This window comes from Coccinella septempunctata, chromosome 7, assembly GCF_907165205.1.
Source record: "Coccinella septempunctata chromosome 7, icCocSept1.1, whole genome shotgun sequence".
In the NCBI taxonomy this organism is placed as follows: Eukaryota; Metazoa; Arthropoda; class Insecta; order Coleoptera; family Coccinellidae; genus Coccinella; species Coccinella septempunctata.
In genome coordinates this window covers 25083903-25110725 of record NC_058195.1, presented here as the reverse complement: position 1 = coordinate 25110725, position 26823 = coordinate 25083903, and the positions used below count along the sequence as shown (strand labels likewise).

The following is a 26823-nucleotide window of genomic DNA, read 5'->3' as shown; positions in this document are numbered from 1 at the left end:
GAACAGGGATTATCACCCTAAGCAATTCACCTAATTCACAAAGAAAACATTTCGTACACTATCTGATACAGAATAACTTCGAAATCCAGAAGCGGATGACGTGAAAACTCTTCGACGCCCTCGTCGACACCCCTCGATTCTGTTGCGGAATTATGGTTGGATTACTTGGGATGTTTCTTTTTTACGATGATACTTAATGCTGGAGTTGAATAAAGAATCCTCAGGAACAAAAGGTGAATCCGTAAACAAAAACAAGTCTTATTCTGGTTAAATAAATCGAGATAATCTTCTTTCCCGACACCCATTCTGTTCTTCAGTTTAATGGATTTGAAAACACCCCTACACCATTACGGTAAAATGAAATCCTTCCAGGTATGGTCGCAGTTTCTCTATCGAGAAAACGATGGCGAGACATTCCTTTTCGGACACGGAGTAATTTCTTTCGGCGGTAATCAAGGTACGGCTGACATAGGCGATCACCCTTTCCTCCCCATCCAGAACTTGGGTCAGGGCTCCTCCAAGGCCTACGTCACTGGCGCCTGTTTGCAGGACGAACGGTTGATTGAAATCCGGACAGGCAAGTATCGGTGATTCGGTCAATTTTTGTTTCAGGAGGTCGAACGCTTTTTGTTATTCCTCACCCCACTTCCAACGTGGTTTCTTCTTTAACAGGTGAGTTAACGGTGAAACGACGTCGGAAAAGTTCTCTATAAAACGGCGGTACCAGCTAGCAACTCCCAGAAAACGGCGCAATTCACGGATGGTTTTCGGTGCTGGGAATGCTACGATAGACGAAACTTTATCCGGGTCGGTACGGATTCCTTCGGAAGTGACGACATGTCCTAGGTATTTCAGGGATTTTCGCACAAAGTCACACTTTTCGGGGTTGAGACGAAGATTGGCTTCTCTCAACCGCTGGAATACTTCTCTTAAGTTTTCCAGGTGCTCCTCGAAAGTTTCACCCAGAACAACTATATCGTCCAGGTAAGCGAAAGCCTCCGATTCCATTTCTGGGCCAATAACGGTGTCTAAGAATCTCTGGAATGTGGCTGGACTAGCGTGAAGACCAAACGGCATGACGGTGAACTGGAACAATCCCCTTCTTGGAACTGTGAAGGCAGTAATCGGACGGCTCTCCTTTGCTAACGGTATCTGCCAGTATCCTCGTTTCACATCCAGTGTAAAGATGTACTCGGCCTTACGCAGTTTATCCAGAATCCCAGAAATGTACGGCAATTGGTATGCATCTTTTACAGACACTTGGTTGACGGCACGGAAGTCGATGCAAAAACGGTATTTTCCGTCTTTCTTTCTGACCTATACCACCGGTGAACTCCACGGTGACTTGGAGGGTTCAATCACTCCCTCAGCCAGCATACGGTCTACTTCCTGATTGAAAATCTCCTGCATTTTCGGGTTTAGGGGTCGGTATCGTTGTTTGATCGGTTCGGTGCCCGGTTTCCGTTCGATCTTCAGGTCGGTTGTACCATATAGGTCTTCAAACTTCTTTAATTCTTCTTTCAGAAATGCTTCCAGCTCCTGTTTCTGAGACTCCGTCAACTCCAACAGGTGTTCTTCGGCGGTGTGAACTTCTGCGGTGGTTTCGACGAAAGTCATCGGCATCGAGATCAGTCGGCCTTCCAGAAAACACTCGGCGGTACTGAGATTTACGGAACATCCATCTCCAGAATAATGTCAACCGGTAAGTTGTGCATTGTTTGTCCTGTGATTCCTTTACTTTCACACTGATCGGATACGGCCTGACTGCAGAAACTCCTGCTCGCTTCGGTATCTATCAGTGCTCGGAAGTGTTTGCCGGCTATTCTGACCTCTACTAACGGACGGTTATCATTACAGGTAGCCGGTGCCAGTGGAGTCGAGATTCCGGGAGATGTGGTCGACTCCGCCTCCAATCTCCCTTTCAGTTTCCCGAACACGTACAGTCTCGTGAGAGAATATTTTCCCTCTGGCATCGAGAACAGAAGATTTTCGGAGGCCTGCGACATTCTCGACGCATGTGGCCATATCCACCACATCGGAAACACTGTGTCTGGAAGGACACTCTCCTCCCTGATGGTGGCTCGGTCCAGTCAGCGCGGCTATCCTCGGCTGGACGGCGGGGTGGAGGTGTCGAAGGTCTGGATCGACCCTCGGACCCGTCTCCAGAGGCAGTGGCGTAGCATGCCTAAGAGGGGCCCTGTATCAAAATGTGTTGAGGGGCCCTAAGGAAGGGTGAAGTAAAAATAAAAGTAGCAAAAAATGTTCGATTAGTATCGAAATGATTATAGGCTTGTTCGTAGAGTGGTTCACAACGGTTTTGAACTGTACAGAGCAAGCGCAAATGGATTTTCGCTACCCTAAAATGGAATTGCGCTTGCTCTGTACAGTTCACAACCGTTGCAAACCACTCTACGAACAAACCTTATATGTACTTATAATTAAAAGTTCTAACTCATACTTGGTGCTGGGAGCGAAATAATACACAAACAAATAACATACAAACAATAAAAAATAATTTACAAACAACATAAAATGTTGTTGTTGTCTATTGACAATAACGACATGTCTGACAGCCGTTCCTGTCCCATAGAAGTGCTCAGATAATTTTTTATGAGTTTTAATTTTGAAAAACTCCTTTCAGCGATTGCAGTTGTAACCGGAAGGGTCAAAAATAAAAGGCATGCAGTAATAACGTCCGGAAAATTGGATGCAAGGCTATTGAATTTTATCAGGACTAATTCTAAAAGTTCTTTGATGGCACGAATTTTCTGAATTTCAGATTTAAAGTATTCGTATCTATCTGAATGATCGATTCGGTGTAATGAACGGGATTTTGAAATGAATGGTTGTCTTAGCACTTATTCTCAAAAATGCTATTGTAAAACCTGTAAGAGGTTTTGGATAACATTTTTAGGAATTTTTTGCTTACAGACATTAGGGGGCCCCTAAAGCCTGGGGGCCCCGTATCACTGATACCGCTGATACCGCGGTAGCTACGCCCCTGTCCAGAGGTCGGACGGTGTGATTCCTGTTGCTGGACTATTGACTCTCTGGATCTGGGTGGCTTTGGACGGCTTTCCCTCGGCGAAGAAAGTCGTGTCTGGTTGGCTTGTGTCGGCGGGACTGATTCCCTGTGATCAGTTGTCTGGCGAACCTGTTCTCCGGTATCCATAGAAAAACTTGCCTGATATCGGTTCAGTTGACGGGGACTGTACGTCAGGTGAGGTTCTTCCACAATACCTGGTTTGGAGGGTGGCCGGGTGTACTGGCTCATCAGCCACTGAACCAGTTCAAAAACTTTTCCCTTACGGAGAAGTTCATCATAAGTATTGGTCTCCTGGAAGGCCAAGGCTTGCTGTAAGGGCGGGATCAACCTCTGTCGGATAAGCCGGATCTGCTCCACCTCGGATGGTTTTGCATATGTGAGTTTCTGGAATAAGTTCTGCATCCGGGTAACATATAGAAGCAACTTTTCTTCAGGGCCCTGAGTTCGCCTTTTTATTTCCTCCAACAGATTCTCCTCGTAGTTAACTGGCAGAAATGCTCCTTTCAGTTGGTTGCTAAAATCCTCCCAGTCCTCAAAAGTACCTCTCCTGGGAATGAACCAATCCCTCGCATCCTTTCGTAGTAATTCATACACTGATTCAAAAACTCCACATCCAAAAGAGACCTCTGATCTCGGTTGGATGTCTGCGGCTGTTCACGATCACTCCTCTTACGCAGTCCTCCAGTGTCTCCAACGCCTTATCTGTAGTGGCCTTCATTTGTTCAATCAATTGTAACTGTGTTGTGTCTGCAGTGACAATAAAGTTCAGCCTGCCTTGAATGTGTAAATTCGTTAGCCGCATTATTATGATTGAAGTTCTGAAGGGATTCCACCAAATCGGTTAGTTTATTTTGACAGATCTCAATCTCGGAGGCGGGATTCGATGATGTTGGGGGTAGTAGAGGTTCATTAGACTGAAGCACTTGTCGTAGCAGACTCCGTTTAGTCATCACAGTACCCGGTATCGATTGTCCCCTCAGTTGTAATTCGTATGTAAGTTCATCATTGAGTAACCGGTTCACATCCATGTTCGACATATTATATTCAACTAAGTCCGATTCAGAACGGATCAATATTTTACACTCGGTATGTCTTTCACAATCCGTTAAGTTCCAAGTCCAACCCGGTAAGTTAATCGTTAGTCAACCTATTCACTTAAGTTCGAAGTGGGTATCGGTGTACCAAAAAAAAAAAAGTGTAAGTCCCGGTGTTTCAGAAAAAAAGTCTAAGTCCCGGCGCACCAAAATCAAACTTAGTCCCGATGTATCACAAAAAAAATTTTAAAAATTATTAAAGTCCAACGTTACTCGAAAAAAAAATTTCAATCAGTCCCACTAAAGTCCGAAAATATTCGAGAAATGCCGCACACAAGCGCAAGTCACTTCGTATAGTCCGGAAAATTTCCTGAAATTCGAATGGCACCAAAAGGCACAGTTTATATTCCAAAAAATTTTCAAAGTTCAATAGCCAGAAAATAAATCACAATAATCGGCTTTCAGTTTTCAGAAATAATCAGTAAATTTCAACAGTACAGGTCAAAAGAAAATAGAAAACAGGTAGATAAGTTATCAACAGGGTAATAGGTGATTCACTATTGAACCGATAGGTAAATCACACCTATTGGATTTTACCAATTGCGACAATAAATTTTCAAAGTCCGAAAATTCACTCACCCCCAATGTGAAATTAAAACAGTTCAATTCAATAAATCAGAAATAATAAGAAATCGGAATTATTTCGACTGATATAACGGCGTAATAACAGTTCAGTTTTCAACAACTCAATGCAATAATCACAAATTATTTTCAATGGGGTTCAACAGTAGAAAAATTCACAAAATATAGTCCAATTCAATTCACAGTATAACAGTTCAATACATAGTGGCAGGGAATAAAACACAGATCAAGTTTATTTTTCACAGTTTTCCGTTCAACAAATAGTTACTCACTGTTCTGAGGTTTTACTCACTGTTTCGGGAATTCACTCACTGTCCGGTTAATGTCTCTCACCTCAGTTGTTTCCTAACAGATTCTGAACGGTCCCTGCTCGTTGCGCCATGTTTGTAACGGGTTTGCCTCTGTGTACTCGAGCGCCAGCTATTCTTTAAGGAAGAATAGCAAACCTACCCTGGTAGCTACTAGCAGAAGACAAGGTTCCTTGGTGTCTGGGGCGTTAGCGACAACCAGTGAAATTCAAAATCAACGCACACAAATTATATTTGTCGACTCTTACAAGGAAACACAAATGGCACTATCACAAAACTCGTACAGTGAAAGACTCGAAATCAGTGAATTTACAGGGCAAAACGGACGGAATGAAACGGGGTCCGATCTCAAAAGTTATACGGGGGTTTACGGACTTGTTCACCAGCCAGAACCTAAGACGCACACTTAACGGACAGATATCGGACTTCAGCCAGGTTAGGGAATGAAAAATGACAACACAGAGTTACGACGGCTCACCATCAGGCGCGTTCGTCACTCCCCGAGTATCCACACCATCAGAATGCCTCCCTAACCGTAGGGGTGAACACAGGAACGAGCTAAAAGACGGAAAAATGAGGAAAGGGTGCGCCACCCCAAAGTGCCTTCGGTACCCCCCGGGTATCCACATCAGCAGGATACGTTAATGACAGTAGGGGTGGAACTCAGACTCGGGTATAGAAGGGATGTAGACGGAGACTGAAGTTCCAATGATATATAAAAAAAACGGAGTGTCGTCTTACCTATCGGTTTGGCCACTTGCACTCGCAAAAGTTTCCGAAACACCGAATAAAAGTAACGAAGAAGAAAAAAAATGATTTTCTGACTCGTAGCAAAAAGAAAAGAAACTCTAAAGAAATCTTCCAACACGGCAGCAAGACAAGCTTTTACGGCGGACGGCACTAATTAATCGCAAATCAATCGTGAGTAGTGAGTCGACATCAAGTTAATCGTAAGTGAAATGACCTGCGAGGGAACATCTGATTTTTATACCCACAGGGGAGGTGCGTAGAAGGTAAACATAAATTCGAAGTATATAGAAAACGTACCCACACAGGAGTTATCAGTGACAACAATTCTAACCACCTTTTTTCACATGAAATAGCCGCGTCACACAGCTACGTTAATAGAGCCTGCAGCTAACTATTGGACAATGATTATTTCAATAATGAAATTAAAATTATGAAACGAATCGCCTTCAATTATGGATATCACTTAAATTTAGTTGATAAACTTGTTCAAAAGTGCAGAAACCGTAACCATTTACACGAGATATTTCTACTAACAAACTATGATACAGAGCAAAAATGGAACAAAAGATTCTTTTCTCTTACTCGTATAGATCCAACAGCCTACCGAATTAAGAATGCATTGTCGAAGGATGGTAATTGTGTTGTTTCATTTAGAGTTGATAAAACAATTGGAGATGTAATCATTAATAATAAGGACAAAGTCCCGATTTTAAATAGGTCGGGGGTGTATAAACTATCGTGTGAGTGTGGTGCCGTATATCAATATATCGGTCGTACCTTTAAAAATTTTAAAGTTAGAAAAGAGGAACACCTAAGATGTATCAGAAATAATTCATGTGAGTCCTTATTTGCCAAACATATTCTTGAGACCAACCACAATTTTTATATCGAAACCGTTTTCGAAGTCGTCCATTTTGTAGAAAAGGGTAGTAAACTGAATTGTTTGGAAAATTTGGAAATTATGAGATATAAAATTAACTCCCGGACATCATTGAACGTCCAAACAGGATATGAAGGCAGTTCCCTTTTCTCAATCTTCTTTCCTACTCTTAGTACGTAGTTATCTTTCATGTATTGTCATCCTTTACAGTATGAAAACTTAGATGGCGCTGTAAACCACCATTTTGTAATCACATTTCTTATGTTTGCTTGCTTTATTTGTGTTTTTGAATTTTTTAAGTTTTATAACCGAATTCCTAGTTTCTAACTGTAGTCCATCACAGGTGGGTGTTTTTATTGTCTTTTTGTTACCTAGGTAACAACTCAGAAAAATCTTTTGTAGGAACCTGAAGATGGGATGCGTTTAGACATCCCGAAACCGGTCGTGATTTCGAGCAATAAATCTGTGAGATTGAGACCCTTGTTACTTGTTTCTATTTTAATTGATATTTGTTGGAGTCCGAAGATTATGGAATGTATTAAATATTTTCAACCCTTTGTTTCCTATGTGGTTGAGTAAAAGCACACTTAACTTCCTCCTCTTCTCCTTCCAGTTTTGATGCTTTCAGGAACATTAGGAATTTTTGCTTGAAGAAACGCCATGCTTCAGCTGGGTCCTTGTCGGCTTCCATTTCACCAGGTGCGATTACTTTGTTCATGTTGGATGTTTTGTGTATTAATATGATTTTCAATTATTCTAATTTTGAATTATACTGTAACGATATATGGTTCGTTAAAACGACTCCGCCATGTTCTAATCTTATACATAAGAATCAATTTGTTGGGGTGGTATCTCAATTGTACCTCAAGTTCTAAGAGTTCTGGGTTGTGAAAACTCAGGAACTCGAGGATTGAGATTGATAATGCGGATCACTTTTTAATGAACGTTTATTTCCTAATCTAACAAACTATATATAGTAAAATTGTACAATGACGTCAAGACCACATAATCGAAATCGACTTACATTTTGCGTATTCAGTACATTTTCTTTTCTTGCAAAATTGCTGCAGTTTGATTAAGGAATGTTAGATATTAAAACAAACTATTGCAATCCTTTGTCTCACCTGGCCTACTTACACAGGAAATAACAATTATGAAAGAGAGAATGATCTAAATAATTTCGAATGGAAATATTTGGATGAATTGAATTTATGAATTTTTGATATATCTAATTTTGGATATTTATTGTACGTTTCGTACACAATTTATAAACTCGATGATGTCTGGATCTGAACTGTCTTTATTCATCTACAAGTACATCCCATGATACTATCATATCACTATCATATATTTATATCACAACCATTAGGGTGACCGGCCATCGAATGCGAAGTTGTGCGAAGCTGAGTGTTTTCAATGCTAAATGAGGAAGGAGCTGCGTCACTCGATTCGTAGCTTGTCAATTATATTAGCATTGAAAACGCTCAGCTTCGCACAACTTCGCATTCGGTGGCCGGTCACCCTTTTCCTGATAGATGGAATATTCTCAATAATACCCTTAAAACCACTAAGGTGGACGAGAACAGGGATTATCACCCTAAGCAATTCACCTAATTCACAAAGAAAACATTTCGTACACTATCTGATACAGAATAACTTCGAAATCCAGAAGCGGATGACGTGAAAACTCTTCGACGCCCTCGTCGACACCCCTCGATTCTGTTGCGGAATTATGGTTGGATTACTTGGGATGTTTCTTTTTTACGATGATACTTAATGCTGGAGTTGAATAAAGAATCCTCAGGAACAAAAGGTGAATCCGTAAACAAAAACAAGTCTTATTCTGGTTAAATAAATCGAGATAATCTTCTTTCCCGACACCCATTCTGTTCTTCAGTTCAATGGATTTGAAATAAAACACCCCTACACCATTACGGTAAAATGAAATCCTTCCAGGTATGGTCGCAGTTTCTCTATCGAGAAAAAGATGGCGAGACATTCCTTTTCGGACACGGAGTAATTTCTTTCGGCGGTAATCAAGGTACGGCTGACATAGGCGATCACCCTTTCCTCCCCATCCAGAACTTGGGTCAGGGCTCCTCCAAGGCCTACGTCACTGGCGCCTGTTTGCAGGACGAACGGTTGATTGAAATCCGGATAGGCAAGTATCGGTGGTTCGGTCAATTTTTGTTTCAGGAGGTCGAACGCTTTTTGTTATTCCTCACCCCACTTCCAACGTGGTTTCTTCTTTAACAGGTGAGTTAACGGTGAAACGACGTCGGAAAAGTTCTCTATAAAACGGCGGTACCAGCTAGCAACTCCCAGAAAACGGCGCAATTCACGGATGGTTTTCGGTGCTGGGAATGCTACGATAGAGGAAATTTTATCCGGGTCGGTACGGATTCCTTCGGAAGTGACGACATGTCCTAGGTATTTCAGAGATTTTCGCACAAAGTCACACTTTTCGGGGTTGAGACGAAGATTGGCTTCTCCCAACCGCTGGAATACTTCTCTTAAGTTCTCCAGGTGCTCCTCGAAAGTTTCACCCAGAACAACTATATCGTCCAGGTAAGCGAAAGCCACCGGTTCCATTTCTGGGCCAATAACGGTGTCTAAGAATCTGTGGAATGTGGCTGGACTAGCGTGAAGACCAAACGGCATGACGGTGTACTGGAACAATCCTCTTCCTGGAACTGTGAAGGCAGTAATCGGACGGCTCTCCTTTGCTAACGGTATCTGCCAGTATCCTCGTTTCACATCCAGTGTAAAGATGTACTTGGCCTTACGCAGTTTATCCAGAATCCCAGAAATGTACGGCAATTGGTATGCATCTTTTACAGACACTTGGTTGACGGCACGGAAGTCGATGCAAAAACGGTATTTTCCGTCTTTCTTTCTGACCTATACCACCGGTGAACTCCACGGTGACTTGGAGGGTTCAATCACTCCCTCAGACAGCATACGGTCTACTTCCTGATTGAAGATCTCCTGCATTTTCGGGTTTAGGGGTCGGTATCGTTGTTTGATCGGTTCGGTGCCCGGTTTCCGTTCGATCTTCAGGTCGGTTGTACCATATAGGTCTTCAAACTTCTTTAATTCTTCTTTCAGAAATGCCTCCAGCTCCTGTTTCTGAGACTCCGTCAACTCCAACAGGTGTTCTTCGGCGGTGTGAACTTCTGCGGTGGTTTCGACGAAAGTCATCGGCTTCGAGATAAGTCGGCCTTCCAGAAAACACTCGGCGGTACTGAGATTTACGGAACATTCATCTCCAGAATAATGTCAACCGGTAAGTTGTGCATTGTTTGTCCTGTGATTCCTTTACTTTCACACTGATCGGATACGGCCTGACTGCAGAAACTCCTGCTCGCTTCGGTATCTATCAGTGCTCGGAAGTGTTTGCCGGCTATTCTGACCTCTACTAACGGACGGTTATCATTACAGGTAGCCGGTGCCAGTGGAGTCGAGATTCCGGGAGATGTGGTCGACTCCGCCTCCAATCTCCCTTTCAGTTTCCCGAACACGTACAGTCTCGTGAGAGAATATTTTCCCTCTGGCATCGAGAACAGAAGATTTTCGGAGGCCTGCGACATTCTCGACGCATGTGGCCATATCCACCACATCGGAAACACTGTGTCTATAAGGACACTCTCCTCCCTGATGATGGCGGTCCGGTCAGCGCGGCTATCCTCGGCTGGACGGCGGGGTGGAGGTGTCGAAGGTCTGGATCGACCTTCGGACCCGTCTCCAGAGGTCGGACGGTGTGATTCCTGTTGCTGGACTATTGACTCTCTGGATCTGGGTGGCTTTGGACGGCTTTCCCTCGGCGAAGAAAGTCGTGTCTGGTTGGCTTGTGTCGGCGGGACTGATTCCCTGTGATCAGTTGTTTGGCGAACCTGTTCTCCGGTATCCATAGAAAAACTTGCCTGATATCGGTTCAGTTGACGGGGACTGTACGTCAGGTGAGGTTCTTCCACAATACCTGGTTTGGAGGGTGGCCGGGTGTACTGGCTCATCAGCCACTGAACCAGTTCAAAAACTTTTCCCTTACGGAGAAGTTCATCATAAGTATTGGTCTCCTGGAAGGCCAAGGCTTGCTGTAAGGGCGGGATCAACCTCTGTCGGATAAGCCGGATCTGCTCCACCTCGGATGGTTTTGCATAGGTGAGTTTCTGGAATAAATTCTGCATCCGGGTAACATATAGAAGCAACTTTTCTTCAGGGCCCTGAGTTCGCCTTTTTATTTCCTCCAACAGATTCTCCTCGTAGTTAACTGGCAGAAATGCTTCTTTCAGTTGGTTGCTAAAATCCTACCAGTCCTCAAAAGTACCTCTCCTGGGAATGAACCAATCCCTCGCATCCTTTCGTAGTAATTCATACACTGATTCAAAAACTCCACATCCAAAAGTGACCTCTGATCTCGGTTGGATGTCTGCGGCTGTTCACGATCACTCCTCTTACGCAGTCCTCCAGTGTCTCCAACGCCTTATCTGTAGTGGCCTTCATTTGTTCAATCAATTGTAACTGTGTTGTGTCTGCAGTGACAATAAAGTTCAGCTGTGAATTAATCTGGTGTAAATTCGCGAAAATTCGTTAGCCGCATTATTATGATTGAAGTTCTGAAGGGATTCCACCAAATCGGTTAGTTTATTTTGACAGATCTCAATCTCGGAGGCGGGATTCGATGATGTTGGGGGTAGTAGAGGTTCATTAGACTGAAGCACTTGTCGTAGCAGACTCCGTTTAGTCATCACAGTACCCGGTATCGATTGTCCCCTCAGTTGTAATTCGTATGTAAGTTCATCATTGAGTAACCGGTTCACATCCATGTTCGACATATTATATTCAACTAAGTCCGATTCAGAACGCATCAATATTTTACACTCGGTATGTCTTTCACAATCCGTTAAGTTCCAAGTCCAACCCGGTAAGTTAATCGTTAGCCAACCTATTCACTTAAGTTCGAAGTGGGTATCGGTGTACCCAAAAAAAAATAAAGTGTAAGTCCCGGTGTTTCAGAAAAAAGTCTAAGTCCCGGCGCACCAAAATCAATCTTAGTCCCGATGTATCACAAAAAAAAATTTAAAAATTATTAAAGTCCAACGTTACTCGAAAAAAAATTTCAATCAGTCCCACTAAAGTCCGAAAATATTCGAGAAATGCCGCACACAATCGCAAGTCACTTCGTATAGTCCGGAAAATTTCCTGAAATTCGAATAGCACCAAAACGCACAGTTTATATTCCAAAAAGTTTTCAAAGTTCAATAGCCAGAAAATAAATCACAATAATCGGCTTTCAGTTTTCAGAAATAATCAGTAAATTTCAACAGTACAGGTCAAAAGAAAATAGAAAACAGGTAGATAAGTTATCAACAGGGTAATAGGTGATTCACTATTGAACCGATAGGTAAATCACACCTATTGGATTTTACCAATTGCGACAATAAATTTTCAAAGTCCGAAAATTCACTCACCCCCAATGTGAAATTAAAACAGTTCAATTCAATAAATCAGAAATAATTAGAAATCGGAATTATTTTGACTGATATAACGGCGTAATAACAGTTCAGTTTTCAACAACTCAATGCAATAATCACAAATTATTTTCAATGGGGTTCAACAGTAGGAAAATTTCCAAAATATAGTCCAATTCAATTCACAGTATAACAGTTCAATACATAGTGGCAGGGAATAAAACACAGATCAAGTTTATTTTTCACAGTTTTCCGTTCAAGAAATAGTTACTCACTGTTCTGAGGTTTTACTCACTGTTTCGGGAATTCACTCACTGTCCGGTTAATGTCTCTCACCTCAGTTGTTTCCTAACAAATTCTGAACGGTCCCTGCTCGTTGCGCCATTTTTGTAACGGGTTTTCCTAGGTGTACTCGAGCGCCAGCTATTCTTTAAGGGAGAATAGCAAACCTACCCTGGTAGCTACTAGCCGAAGACAAGGTTCCTTGGTGTCTGGGGCGTTAGCGACAACCAGTGAAATTCAAAATCAACGCACACAAATTATATTTGTCGACTCTTACAAGGAAACACAAATGGCACTATTACAAAACTCGTACAGTGAAAGACTCGAAATCAGTGAATTTACAGGGCAAAACGGACGGAATGAAACGGGATCCGATCTCAAAAGTTATACGGGGGTTTACGGACTTGTTCACCAGCCAGAACCTAAGACGCACACTTAACGGACAGATATCGGACTTCAGCCAGGTTAGGGAATGAAAAATGACAACACAGAGTTACGACGGCTCACCCTTACTGCCATTTCACAATGATGTTAATGGTAATGGTAATGTTGAAAGTGAGCTACGATGTTAACGCTTAAATAATAATAAATTCAAGAAATATCTATCATTATCATTAACATTACGCTTGACATTAACATTGATGTGAACAGTATCGTAGTAGCTCTATCATTTAATATTATTTAAACGTTTACATTGTAGCTCACCGTTAACATTACCATAACCATTAACATCATTGTGAATTGGCAGTTAGGCGCGTTCGGCACTCCCCGGGTATCCACACCATCAGAATGCCTCCCTAACCGTAGGGGTGAGCACAGGAACGAGGTAAAAGACGGAAAAATGAGGAAAGGGTGCGCCACCCCAAAGTGCCTTCGGTACCCCCCGGGTATCCACATCAGCAGGATACGTTAATGACAGTAGGGGTGGAACTCAGACTAGGGTATAGAAGGGATGTAGACGGAGACTGAAGTTCCAATGATATATCTAAAAAAACGGAGTGTCGTCTTACCTATCGGTTTGGCCACTTGCACTCGCAAAAGTTTCCGAAACACCGAATAAAAGTAACGAAGAAGAAAAAAAATGATTTTCTGAATCGTAGCAAAAAGAAAAGAAACTCTAAAGAAATCTTCCAACACGGCAGCAAGACAAGCTTTTACGGCGGACGGCACTAATTAATCGCAAATCAATCGTGAGTAGTAAGTCGACATCAAGTTAATCGTAAGTGAAATGACCTGCGAGGGAACATCTGATTTTATACCCACAGGGGGGGGTTCGGAAATCAGATGTACCCTGACGGTAGAAATTCGGTAAAATATGCGTCGATGAAGACGTCTTAATTTCGACTTATCTGTGCTAGCGAACAAAAAAACTCGGTTATCTTCCAATTCAGGATGTTTTATACGGTGCGACATCGTTTTTAGGAAATGAAAACGGAATAAAAACGGTGCGGAATGTTTACAATTCCGAACGATGTTGGAATCCTGAATTGGATATTTGAAAAGATTTCTCGGAAAATTGATTCAAAAACAAAATTACTTAATAATGAAAACTAAAATAATAATTATTCTAAAATGAGGGGGTAGGTTTGAAAAACCATCCTCTCATCACAAACAACACAATTACCATCCTTCGACAATACATCCTTAATTCGGTAGGCTGTTGGATCTATAAAAGTAAGAGAAAAGCATCCTTTGTCCCCTTTTTGCTCTGTATCATATTTAGTTTGTTAGTAGAAATATATCGTGTAAAAAGTTACGGCTTCTGCACTTTTGAACAATAACTTCAAATTTACCATGGGAATAAAAGAAAATAAGAGAAAAAACTTCCTAGACCTCACAATCACTAACGTAGAAGGTAAACATAAATTCGAAGTATATAGAAAACGTACCCACACAGGAGTTATCAGTGACAACAATTCTAACCCCTTTTTTTCACATGAAATAGCCGCGTCACACAGCTACGTTAATAGAGCCTGCAGCTAACTATTGGACAATGATTATTTCAATAATGAAATTAAAATTATGAAACGAATCGCCTTCAATTATGGATATCACTTAAATTTAGTTGACAAACTTGTTCAAAAGTGCAGAAACCGTAACCATTTACACGAGATATTTCTACTAACAAACTATGATACAGAGCAAAAATGGAACAAAAGATTCTTTTCTCTTACTCGTATAGATCCAACAGCCTACCGAATTAAGAATGCATTGTCGAAGGATGGTAATTGTGTTGTTTCATTTAGAGTTGATAAAACAATTGGAGATGTAATCATTAATAATAAGGACAAAGTCCCGATTTTAAATAGGTCGGGGGTGTATAAACTATCGTGTCAGTGTGGTGCCGTATATATTGGTCGTACCTTTAGAAATTTTAAAGTTAGAAAATAGGAACACCTAAGATGTATCAGAAATAATTCATATGAGTCCTTATTTGCCAAACATATTCTTGAGACCAACCACAATTTTTATACCGAAACCGTTTTCGAAGTCGTCCATTTTGTAGAAAAGGGTAGTAAACTGAATTGTTTGGAAAATTTGGAAATTATGAGATATAAAATTAACTCCCGGACATCATTGAACGTCCAAACAGAATATGAAAGCAGTTCCCTTTTTTCAATCTTCTTTCCTACTCTTAGTACGTAGTAATCTTTTATGTATTGCCATCCTTTACAGTATGAAAACTTAGATGGCGCTGTAAACCACCATTTTGTAATCACATTTCTTATGTTTGCTTGCTTTATTTGTGTTTTTGAATTTTTTAAGTTTTATAGCCGAATTCCTAGTTTCTAACTGTAGTCCATCACAGGTTGGTATTTTTATTGTCTTTTTCTTACCTAGGTAACAACTCAGAAAAATCTTTTGTAGGAACCTGAAGATGGGATGCGTTTAGACATCCCGAAACCGGTCGTGATTTCGAGCAATAAATCTGTGAGATTGAGACCCTTGTTACTTGTTTCTATTTTAATTGATATTTGTTGGAGTCCGAAGATTTATCAAAATGGAATGTATTAAATATTTTCAACCCTTTGTTTCCTATGTGGTTGAGTAAAAGCACACTTAACTTCCTCCTCTTCTCCTTCCAGTTTTGATGCTTTCAGGAACATCAGGAATTTTTGCTTGAAGAAACGCCATGCTTCAGCTGGGTCCTTGTCGGCTTCCATTTCACCAGGTGCGATTACTTTGTTCATGTTGGATGTTGTGTGTATTGATATGATTTTCACTTATTCTAATTTTGAATTATACTGTAACGATATATGGTTCGTTAAAACGACTCCGCCATGTTCTAATCTTATACATAAGAATCAATTTGTTGGGGTGGTATCTCAATTGCACCTCAAGTTCTAAGAGTTCTGGGTTGTGAAAACTTAGGAACTCGAGGATTGAGATTGATAATGCGGATCACTTGTTAATGAACGTTTATTTCCTAATCTAACAAACTATATATAGTAAAATTGTACAAGGACGTCAAGACCACATAATCGAAATCGACTTACATTTTGCGTATTCAGTACATTTTCTTTTCTTGCAAAATTGCTGCAGTTTGATTAAGGAATGTTAGATATTAAAACAAACTATTGCAATCCTTCGTCTCACCTGGCCTACTTACACAGGAAATAATAAAGAGAGAATGATCTGAATAATTTCGAATGAAAATATTTGGTTGAATTGAATTTATGAATTTTTGATATATCTAATTTTGGATATTTATTGTACGTTTCGTACACAATTTATAAACTCGATGATGTCTGGATCTGAACTGTCTTTATTCATCTACAAGTACATCCCATGATACTATCATATCACTATCATATATTTATATCACAACCATTAGGGTGACCGGCCATCGAATGCGAAGTTGTGCTAAGCTGAGTGTTTTCAATGCTAAATGAGGAGCTGCGTCACTCGATTCGTAGCTTGTCAATTATATTAGCATTGAATACGCTCAGCTTCGCACAACTTCGCATTCGGTGGCCGGTCACCCTTTTCCTGATAGATGGAATATTCTCAATAATACCCTTAAAACCACTAAGGTGGACGAGAACAGGGATTATCACCCTAAGCAATTCACCTAATTCACAAAGAAAACATTTCGTACACTATCTGATACAGAATAACTTCGAAATCCAGAAGCGGATGACGTGAAAACTCTTCGACGCCCTCGTCGACACCGCTCGATTCTGTTGCGGAATTCATGTTGGATTACTTGGGATGTTTCTTTTTTACGATGATACTTAATGCTGGAGTTGAAGAAAGAATCCTCAGGAACAAAAGGTGAATCCGTAAACAAAAACAAGTCTTATTCTGGTTAAATAAATCGAGATAATCTTCTTTCCCGACACCCATTCTGTTCTTCAGTTTAATGGATTTGAAATAAAACACCCCTTATCTAGAATCAATGGAAGAGCGGCTTTCCACTGAACAGGGGTGATTATTTTTAAGATGTTAACTACACAAAATTGGAGGCCCCTTTAAAGGCAAGAATGGTGGATTCGGCCCGTCGCGCGAAGGACAGGTCTTTGATGTTTTTATATATTTTCTGGGAGAAAATTCAAATGAAACTCTGTTAAAATTTATCGAATAATTCTATTGCAGAAATTTGAATACAAGCACGTGTTTGGTCGATAACGACCAAAATAAAATCTCAATTTCTTTCACACATGCAAAGTGCGCAAAGCAATAATCATTAAAATTTCGTCAACAGAATCTTGGGTTAAAATTTTCTTTTCTCAATTGCACAACAACAATAAAAATAGGTTTGATCAGAAATCAAATGAACTTTAGAGGAGCTTTCAGGACTCTGGACAAACAAAAATTGGAACTTTCTACCTTTTTCTGCGACCAGCGACTGTCGTTCGCCTGATGGGGCTGCTGGTGAACTTTTTCGATCACCAGACTTTCCTCGCACAGAACGGCGAATTCTTTACACTCTACCGCACTTCCCGCACTTTTCCGTCGTCAACGATTAACTCTCTCCGAATCCCGGATTCTACTTCCCGTCCTCCCGATGTATATTTTCTTCGACCAACTTCCCACTCACTCCCTTCCTTTTTTTGGTTCCTTTTTATCATTTCCCTTCTTAGACCAAAAACCCAAATTTCCTCTACACCTCTCGTGGGTGTTTCCCCGATTATTCCACGACGCGCTAACCTTGCATTTTTCTGAACTAATTGAATTAGCCGGTTAAAACTCAAGAGCCTGCTAATTCTTACAACGCCGAATCAATTATCTTCGAATATTGAATTGATATATAAGCTCTTATGGGCGAGTTATTATCTAAACTAAACCGTTTTCCTTTTAACTTGAAATTGGCCTCATGTCCGACATGAAACTCTACTTCTTCGACACTTATCTTCCGAGTGGAAAATTATCATTCGTACGCTTGTCATCAAAACCTTTATTTTCAATTATCTTGGACACGTTGAGAGCCCGAGAATGAATTTCCTAGCCCAATATTCTATAAGCATATATATCTCGTCAATATTCCTATTTATTACAGATTCGAGAAAATAATGACCGTTAGGATTTCGCTTATCGATTATTTCCTTTATTTTTTAGAGACACCCTTCGCAATGAATTCATAATTTGGTTGCTATTTGAAATGTTCAATCGGAAACCTTAGATACGTGCTTAGCTACGGCAAAAACAACAAGTATTAGGTACTGTGAATGTCACTGTATTGAATTATTTCTCGATGAATGTTTTGATTCTTCAACATGTATTCTGAAGATAAAACTTGTACGTCAAACGAAGCACCGAAAAAGTATGGACCGAAAGCTATCCCTCGGATGCCTTGGATGCCGCAAGCAGGTCCGGAACTGGAAACTGACAATTCGAAGTTCGTAAGAAGGGTTCGAGAGGGGCTGAAATATCCGCCCTTGTTTGCGAATAAGTCTTGGACTAGAAGCGTTCCCCAAAAAGATACACAGCAGTATTACAAACCATCAGAAACCATCGGTAAGTACTCTTTCAAATATCATTTAAAATGAAGAAATGCGCGGAATTCTGTAAAACCGACCTTGATATTTCTTATTATGAAATATTAAATTCCCAAGACAAAACAAAGTTTGGGGGTCTTTGATGTTTTTTTTTCGGGGGATTGGAATAATACTGAATTTTAGTAAATTTAGTACGACATGAAACATGAAACAAATTCACAGCTCGTATAATTAATTATAATATATTCATCAATGTACCATCTTATGTACAACAAGCTTTATAATAAGCCACAATAGTTGATATACGGGTGACCCATTCCTCGGGAAGAGCCTGGATTAAAAATGTTTCTAATGAAACATTCAGTATTAAAGCGAACATCGCATGCAGACATAATCTGACCCTGGAGTTAGACTTCAATGTGATTGCAAGGTCAAGTAGATTATTTCAATAAGGAATATAGGGGATTCCGCAAAATGAGCATAGAAAATGGCTCTCGGCTAAATTCGCTGAAACTCTGAGAAAATTCAGTAAGCTGATTAGACGTCTTAGGCCCAGTTTCACAATATATGGTTAACGCAAAGTTATATAGTGACCAGTGGTTAAATCAAAAATTCGGTTTCACAAAGTGTGGTTTATCGTTTGACCTAAAGTTAACTTGTGGTTGAGTTAACCCTGAAAATTTCATGAGTTAACTCAGAGTTTCTTGGACATAGAAATTTCGTGACGATGAATTTCAATAGACAACATATTTTCAGTTCTGTCAGAGACAGTTCAGAATCTCTTCGAGATAGTTGGGAAGCCTTGTATATTATTATGTATTAGGTGTTCATAAGTTATTATTTACGAGCATCATGGACGATTATTATGTGAATGCTTATAGTAGTGATAGGAAACAGCGAGACCTAGAATATTAAGAGCTAGAAGGAATTATTTTGAAGAATATGACGACCTGGATTTCTTCTGTAGATTCAGACTGAGGAAAAGGACCGTAGAAAATATTTTATACCAGATTGATGACTTAATTAGGCATTTTTTTTGCATTCCATAATGCCCTTGTATTTTTCAATTAATGATATGCACAAATATTCCTCATCTTTAGAAAAGTTATTTGATCTCTTCTTTGTTTTGGTCATAATGTCAAATCACACAATGAAAAACGAAGATTTTATTAATCGCTTCAGCTTCACTTAAATCCCAACGTCAAATAATATTACTTAAATCGGCACAGAACATCAGTATGAAAATGATAATAATACGTTTTATTCGTGTTCTGTGATACTCATAACAAAGAGTTCTCAGCATTCTATATTCTAAAGTTCTTGTTGCACAGAAAAACGAAACGTAAGCAATAAATAACCCAAAAGTAGATCTATCGCACACGAAAAACATTACCAACCCTCAGAAAAAAATTTCATTCGATGGTCAAATAACCATCACTCATTTTTTTGTTGTGAAACGAGCAGCTTTTTAAACCTTTGGTCAACTCATAGGTTGTGGTTAATAAACCACCACTGGTTACCGCCGATTGTGAAACTGGGCCTTAATGGGCTCAACCCTTTATTTTTTTACAGCCCCCCAAATTACAATTTCCGGTGTTTTAATGCTTAACAATTTCAATTCGTCTTTAAAGCGTTTCCTTTCACTGCAAAAAAATCCACATCTCTATTTCGATAGATTTGCAGCATCTATTGTTGTATAAAGAAGTGCATCATGAGGATATCTGATATTTTGTTGATGTCGTCTATATCCTAGATACCATAGTCCTACTAAACACATGGACGCGCTCTTCCAATGAGTTTCAATAGCCACGAGTGCGGCCAACATAAGCGAAGCGAGAGATGGAGCTAGTATGGGCAAGAAAACGTTCCTTAGAACGCCTTAGCGCTAAGCGCATACAATTTATTTAAATTTTTTTTATATTTAGGTAAAATTAAAAATAAAATTTGCTTGGAAATATTTCGATAATTGACTATGAAGATGATTCTTTTAATTTAGGTATTAATTTCCGAGCTTTATACCAATATTGGCTCGCGTTGGAGATGAAAACCTATAATACCTATAATTGAATTGAAAAAAAATTTAATATGAGTATCATTCAGATTGCGTTTTATAATCCAATTAAAACTAAAGAGCACAATTTTTGCTTTCGGCAACTATTCCTCAGAAAATACAACAGATAAGTTCATAAAAAATTTGTTAATAAATTGATTTGAATAAAAACAATTGAGCACTTCTTTAGCCAACATAATATTCTGATTTCTCGTTGGTTCAATATCTGAAAAAATATTTTACGTGTGTAATATCTCTTTTGACTAAAAATAAGTTCCCCCTGATGATAGTTCTTTTACATCGCTTCATATTTTAAGATGGGATGAAAATAATAAAACAATCATAAAATTATTAGCAACTTAATTTATTCTTCTTATTCATCAATATTGATCAAAAGGTTGAAAATAGACATTACAATCGGCAAACTATGTAATTCTTCAACTACGGATAATTTTCAGAAAGCATATATATATTTTGTCCTAATGGAGAAGCTCGCATTTTGGGCATTAATTTCTTCTTCTAAACTCAAGTGCTTCTTGGCGAGTTAATTGGAATTTGAATAAATATGTGAATATGATTAGGAGACAATCGCTGATAGCAAATGAAGATTGATCAACTGATTATCAAAAAGGTATGGAACGATCAATCAACTATGGATAATGGGAGCTTGGAAATGAATGCCATTAAGTATTTCTACAAACATCATTGTAGTATTAAGGGTTGAGTAAGGGTACGTACATACCGAAGATGCCAGGATGAGCGCGGTGGAGGTCGCGGTCGCGATCTTTACATCGATGTCAAAACAAATCTTCGTATTCTAATGAGACCGTACATACCAAGGATGTTTCACTCGTTCACCCTCGCCGCTTATCATCGCGGTTTTCAGCGATGTCGATATAGCAGAACAAAATAGTTTGATTTTATATGGCGATCGGGCTGTTGCCGCGAGGTACCTTGCACGCTTATTGGCGCTCTTCAAATCACGTGACATTCACCAGGGTAACGTATTTATTTTTCAGTTCGTTTATGAGCTTTGACTGAAAGGAAAGCATCTTCGACATGTACTGCCAGGCATCGATGTAAACCTCGACCGCGACCGTGACCTCCACCGCGCTCATCCATGCATCTTCGGTATGAACGTACCCTAAGTTACATGTATCAGCCTCTCTCAATGAATTCAGAAAAAGTTTTCAGCATTTCAACCTTCTTCTTCAGATTTCTGTATTTAATGTGAATATGCTATTTATAAGTATATGAGATCTTTTGAAACTTGCAGGATACCTGTGTTATATCTGTAATCAGTAAAGGAATAAACTTAGATTTGATATCTATTTAGGCATCAGATGTTGGTTTTGTTCACTGCAATATTGTTAAAATGATTTTTTCACAATCAAATGCACCATGAAATTGAAAAATAATGCGACATTTTCTTTTTCAACATCAACTATCCGTGAAAATGGGTTTTTCAATCTGTTTCTGGAGAATGATGATCAAATATTACTGCCTTTAATGCCTTTTCATTCAGATTTAAGTCCCTTATTTAATAGCCATAATCCAGTATTTTCCTCATGACCTTCGTTTTCGGAAATCTAGATGAGAAAAGAATTGACAAACATTTATTGATTTGAAATGAATAATTCAACTATGATATAATAAATCGATTAATACATTCGAAGGTACTTTACCTGTTAAATTTCACTTCATGTGCCTTTTCAACTCATTTCGTACTATTAATTGCACTCTACGACCTACGAGCACACCATTATTACATTCATGATAGGAAAAGAATACGACATTCAAAGTTAATTTTAAATTTATGAATTTATAACCCGGAACAGGGTGTTCCGTTTTTTCCCTGTTGGTATCAACTTTCCTATTTTGAATAGAAAACCCTGTATATTATTCCAATTTTGAATTTCTTGTCAAATTTTAAGATAACGTTGGTATCACAACCATGGTCCTATATAGCACTGAATCTGAGATATTCGTCTTTATCCTAAAATATTGACATTATCCATTAATACAACGGATAGTGCTGTAGGGGATCTGGGGTTAAAAATGGAGGGTTATTTCCCAAAGATTATAGAGTAGAAAGATGGGAAATGAGGCGACTAAAGCGATTTGAGCGCCATCTGTGTGTCACGCGTATTTTCAAGACGCTAGGACTGGTTAAAATATTAATTTGAGTGCCATTTGGAGAAATATATGAAATTTTTTAAGATTTCAGACGTCAATTTTGATCGAAGAGGTTTTGAATGTATTGATTCTCATTCCGCTTTTTGTTTATCTGGCTCGTTCTAGTTGCTGATTTTTGAATTTTTTTGTCTTATTTCTTGGTGAAAACATCAAAATATTGTTGGAAAATTATTGAATGGTGAAGAACGGTGGATCAAATAATAAATTGTATTTTACGTGATTAAGTTTTTCACTCAACTAAGAAAAATGGAAGCGTGAGTATTAAAAGTCGTAACATGTGAATCGGTCATTCATTGATTCTAATTTTCAGTACTCCGAAGTGGATAAAATTCTCAGGGCTTGAAGACAATTACTTCAGCAAACACTACTAACTACACCATGTGCAATGAATATTTTACTGCAGGTCAATTGAGAACTGTTCATCGACGTAAATTGTTGTATGCAGAAAACATACCTTGCATGAACGGCCTATTAAGGGAAAATTATGATCTTTATAGGTCCATTCAATGATTCTCAATTGCTACTCTTTACTCTTTCAATATATTCAGAAATGCAGAGGTTTTATTGATTTCCATTTGGGAACCGAGTGACTGTCAAATTGTTGTTTAGAAAGTCAAAGTTTTATGAAACCTGATATGAGTGTTTCGTTCATTCATTATTGAATTTGTATATTGTGTCATGAAGAGACCATATCATAAGGAAATCATAAAAAAAGCACCAAGAAACTATACTGACATACAGGTCTTGCATATGTGTGTAAGGTTTTTTTTTAGTGTGGTTCTGAAAATTCTTTAAATAATACCTACCTATGTAAGTAACTGGAATATGTATGCTATGATGGTATATTGAATATTGGTTCATATTATTTTCTGATATATGTATATTTTACAAATTCAACTAAGTTCATTAATTCAGAACAACCTTTTGTACAGAAACAACACCTTCGACGTAAAGCAGATCACCATATACTCTAGTGTCCTAGTTACAGCTTCATTTATTGCTCACTATTTCAATTTTTGTAAATTTTTTATGAATTGAAAATAAACATATAGCACACCCAACAACGTTTTTCGTTGATATCAATTGATTCCAAACAATGTTTGTTTTCTGATAGAAACAAAGTCAATATTGGAACCAATACGAGAAATAGAATTCGAATTCCGCGCCCCTCAATTAAAAAACAGAAAACTGTTATCAAAAAGTTTTCCTGTATTGACAGTGCGTTTTTAGCGCCATCTCATTGTCACGCGTGTTTTCACTGGCCAAAATGTAGTCGGTTTTTAGTACTAGCGATATGAGGGCGTTTCCTATCTTTCTACTCTATAATCTTTGGTTATTTCCATGAGGAATTTCGATCAGATATTTGATTGATGCGGCGGTTACTTGATGAAAATCCATAATTGAACTTGAAACAGATTATACGATTTTTATCCCCGATTTATACCTATACAAAATTAATATACTTTGAAGTCGGTAGAAAATATACTTGACCCCAAACGGAAAGTACAGGGTGTCCGAGTTTAAGTGTCCCTATACCTTATTGTGGAAACTTAAGTAGCTAGAAGAAAAAGTTGAAAATAAAACTTTTCTGTTATCGATTTAATTTTTTATAACCCATCTTAATACAGGGTGTTCCGTTTTTTCCCTGTTGGTATCAACTCTCGTATTTTGAAGTAACACCCTGTATATTATTGCATTTTCGAATTTCCGGTCAAAATTCAAAATAACTTTGGTATGACAATCAAAGTCCTATATAGCATAGATTCTGAGATATTCGACATCTTCCTAAAATTTTGACAGTTGTGGGTGCTCACTAAAATAGCTAATACTAATTTTCTTTGGTTAGTTGGTTAGTTTTTTTTATAGCAGGGGGAATCTGCGACCGTGAAAACACGGGGCTCTATCTCTCGCCCAGAGGAACCCATTTCTAGGGAACACTGTGGGGTTACTCACTCTCCTGAGTTCGCGACCTACTAAACCTTACCTGCTTTTCATTGGTTCCGGGCATTTGCCTATAAACCATTTTTCCTTGATCGGTTAATTTCTAGTAGAAAGAGTAATCACTAGGAGGCTTACAGAAGAAACTGAAAATCTGAATCTCATTCCAGCAGAGCAATTCAGATTCAGAAGAGATCACTCAACAGAACATCAATTACTGAGACTCACAGAATACATAACAGAAGGATTCCAAAATAAACAAGCAATTGGTCTTGTACTACTAGATGTCGCCAGAGCATTCGACAGAGTATGGCATGAAGGATTGATTTACAAAATAAGATATGCTGGATATTCAATCAAACTGTGCAAGTTGATTAGGAATCATTTGAGGAACAGAAGATTCTACGTGAAAGTGGAAGGAGAAACTCGACAACCAGATATATGGAAGCAGGGGTGCCTCAAGGGTCAGTACTCGGGCCGTTACTGTATAACATATAAATTCACAATATACCAAAATCTACAAGGACTATGCTGACACTATATGCCGACCACACGGGAATCGCAATGCGACATCGCAAGCCAGAGATCATAAAAGGAAAATTACAAGAAGCTATAGATGAAATTAATAACTGGTGTATTAAATGGAAAATAAAGCTCAACGGACAAAAAAGCCATCCGATATTTCTGCAGAAAAGGGAACTGAGAACTACAACAAATCTAGAGGTAGATGGAGAAGAAATCGAGTGTAAAAACGAAGCGAAATATTTAGGTATCACCCTAGACAAAGGTCTAACTTGGAGAAGCCATATCAAACAAGCCGTTGACAAAACCAAGGCAGCGATGAATATGCTATACCCGCTAATAGGTAGAAAGAGCCATATGTCAAATGAGACAAAATTGATAATAATCAAAGCCGTTGCTAGATCACAACTGACTTATGGATCAAGTGCTTGGGGATTCGCGGCAAAGAGCCATGGACAAATAATTCTGGCAACAGAAAACAAGCTACTACGATGTGCCATAGATGCGCCTTAGTTTGTCAGGTACAAACAGATATATCGAGATTTGAAGTGGGAAACCATCACCGAATTTATGAAGAGGAAAGCTGAAAACTTATTCGAAACAGCGAAGGAACATCCAAACGAACAACTCAGGGACTAGTGGACTACGATCCGGAGGAAGACAGAGGAAGAATGAGAATATACAAAAGGAGACCGCGAGATCAATTGAGGAGAGATTAAAATGAGAACGGAAACTTATTAAAACTATACTCAGAAGAGATATTCGAAATGGACGAACAAAACCCTAGCACGACAATGTGCAAGAAGAAATTGCGTATGATCGCGGATTTGGTTGTATTCTTGTTTCTTGTAAGGATATAATATTGGGTTTTCTCTCTGATATTATTTCTTCTATCCCGGATTTTCGAGTTCTGACCCCGTTTATGTTCCAGTAGACTATTTTAAGGGAATTTTTCCTAGTTGTTTGTTACATTATTTCAGTTTACTGAAAATTCCTTGGAGTTTTTTCTCCTTCTCTCTTTCAATTTTCAACATGATTTCGTTGAAAATTTTTTTAGTAAAAGTGTCTTAATCGTCGGCGGATTCAGAGACTTTTCTGTTTTCTTTTGTTTTGTTGATCGTAGGTTTTGCTTGGGGCATTTTCTGTTGCTCCTTCTTCTGTACTGGTTTAGGTACTTCTTTTTTCTTGTCATCTACTTTGGAGAGGGTGGGCTTCTATATCTCTTGGACTTTTTGAGGAATCGTGCTCTGCTGAGCCGATTTCTGGCCTGTTTTCCTCTTCCTTGTCACTAATTTGAATTCGCTACATCCTTTGTAGCTTGCTGGCTGGCCTTCTTCACCGCACAGAACGCATGTGTCATTTCTCTCCTCACCGTTTCTGGTAAGTTCCCAATCTTTTGTGTACTGATTACCCAAACATTTAAACCGTATGTATGGGAAAGAGAGTTTTGGGCATGTCCGTACCTCTGACATCTGAGGCATTGGCTTGAATTTTCTGCCCTTCTTTTTGATTCCACTACAATGCAGAGATTGTAGAGGCGTCTTATTTCGAAAATCTCCTTTCTCTGAGTTTTGACCAGGTATAAAGGTATAAACTTTTTGGTTTTATTGGATGTCATTCTGGACACCTCGGCGTCATGGATTCCTTGGACTCTCAGATCATTTTTGATTATGTCTAGGTCAGCATCTATTGGCAGATGCCTTATGACTGCGTAGATCTTTTTCTGTTTCTCCATCTGGTAGGTGAAGTACTCCTTACCAATCTG

The 26823-nt window shown here is 39.1% G+C and overlaps 1 protein-coding gene across 1 annotated transcript in view; it reads left to right on the top strand.

Moving 5' to 3' along the window:
• The first annotated feature begins 17965 nt into the window (after window positions 1–17965).
• LOC123316425 (dynein axonemal heavy chain 3) overlaps window positions 17966–26823 on the top strand; it is a 2043583-nt gene continuing 2034725 nt past the window's right edge. Inside the window, exon 1 of the mRNA XM_044902499.1 lies at window positions 17966–18371. Coding sequence (XP_044758434.1) covers window positions 18131–18371 — 241 coding nt within the window. The 5' untranslated portion in view covers window positions 17966–18130. The remainder of the gene's footprint in view (window positions 18372–26823) is intronic.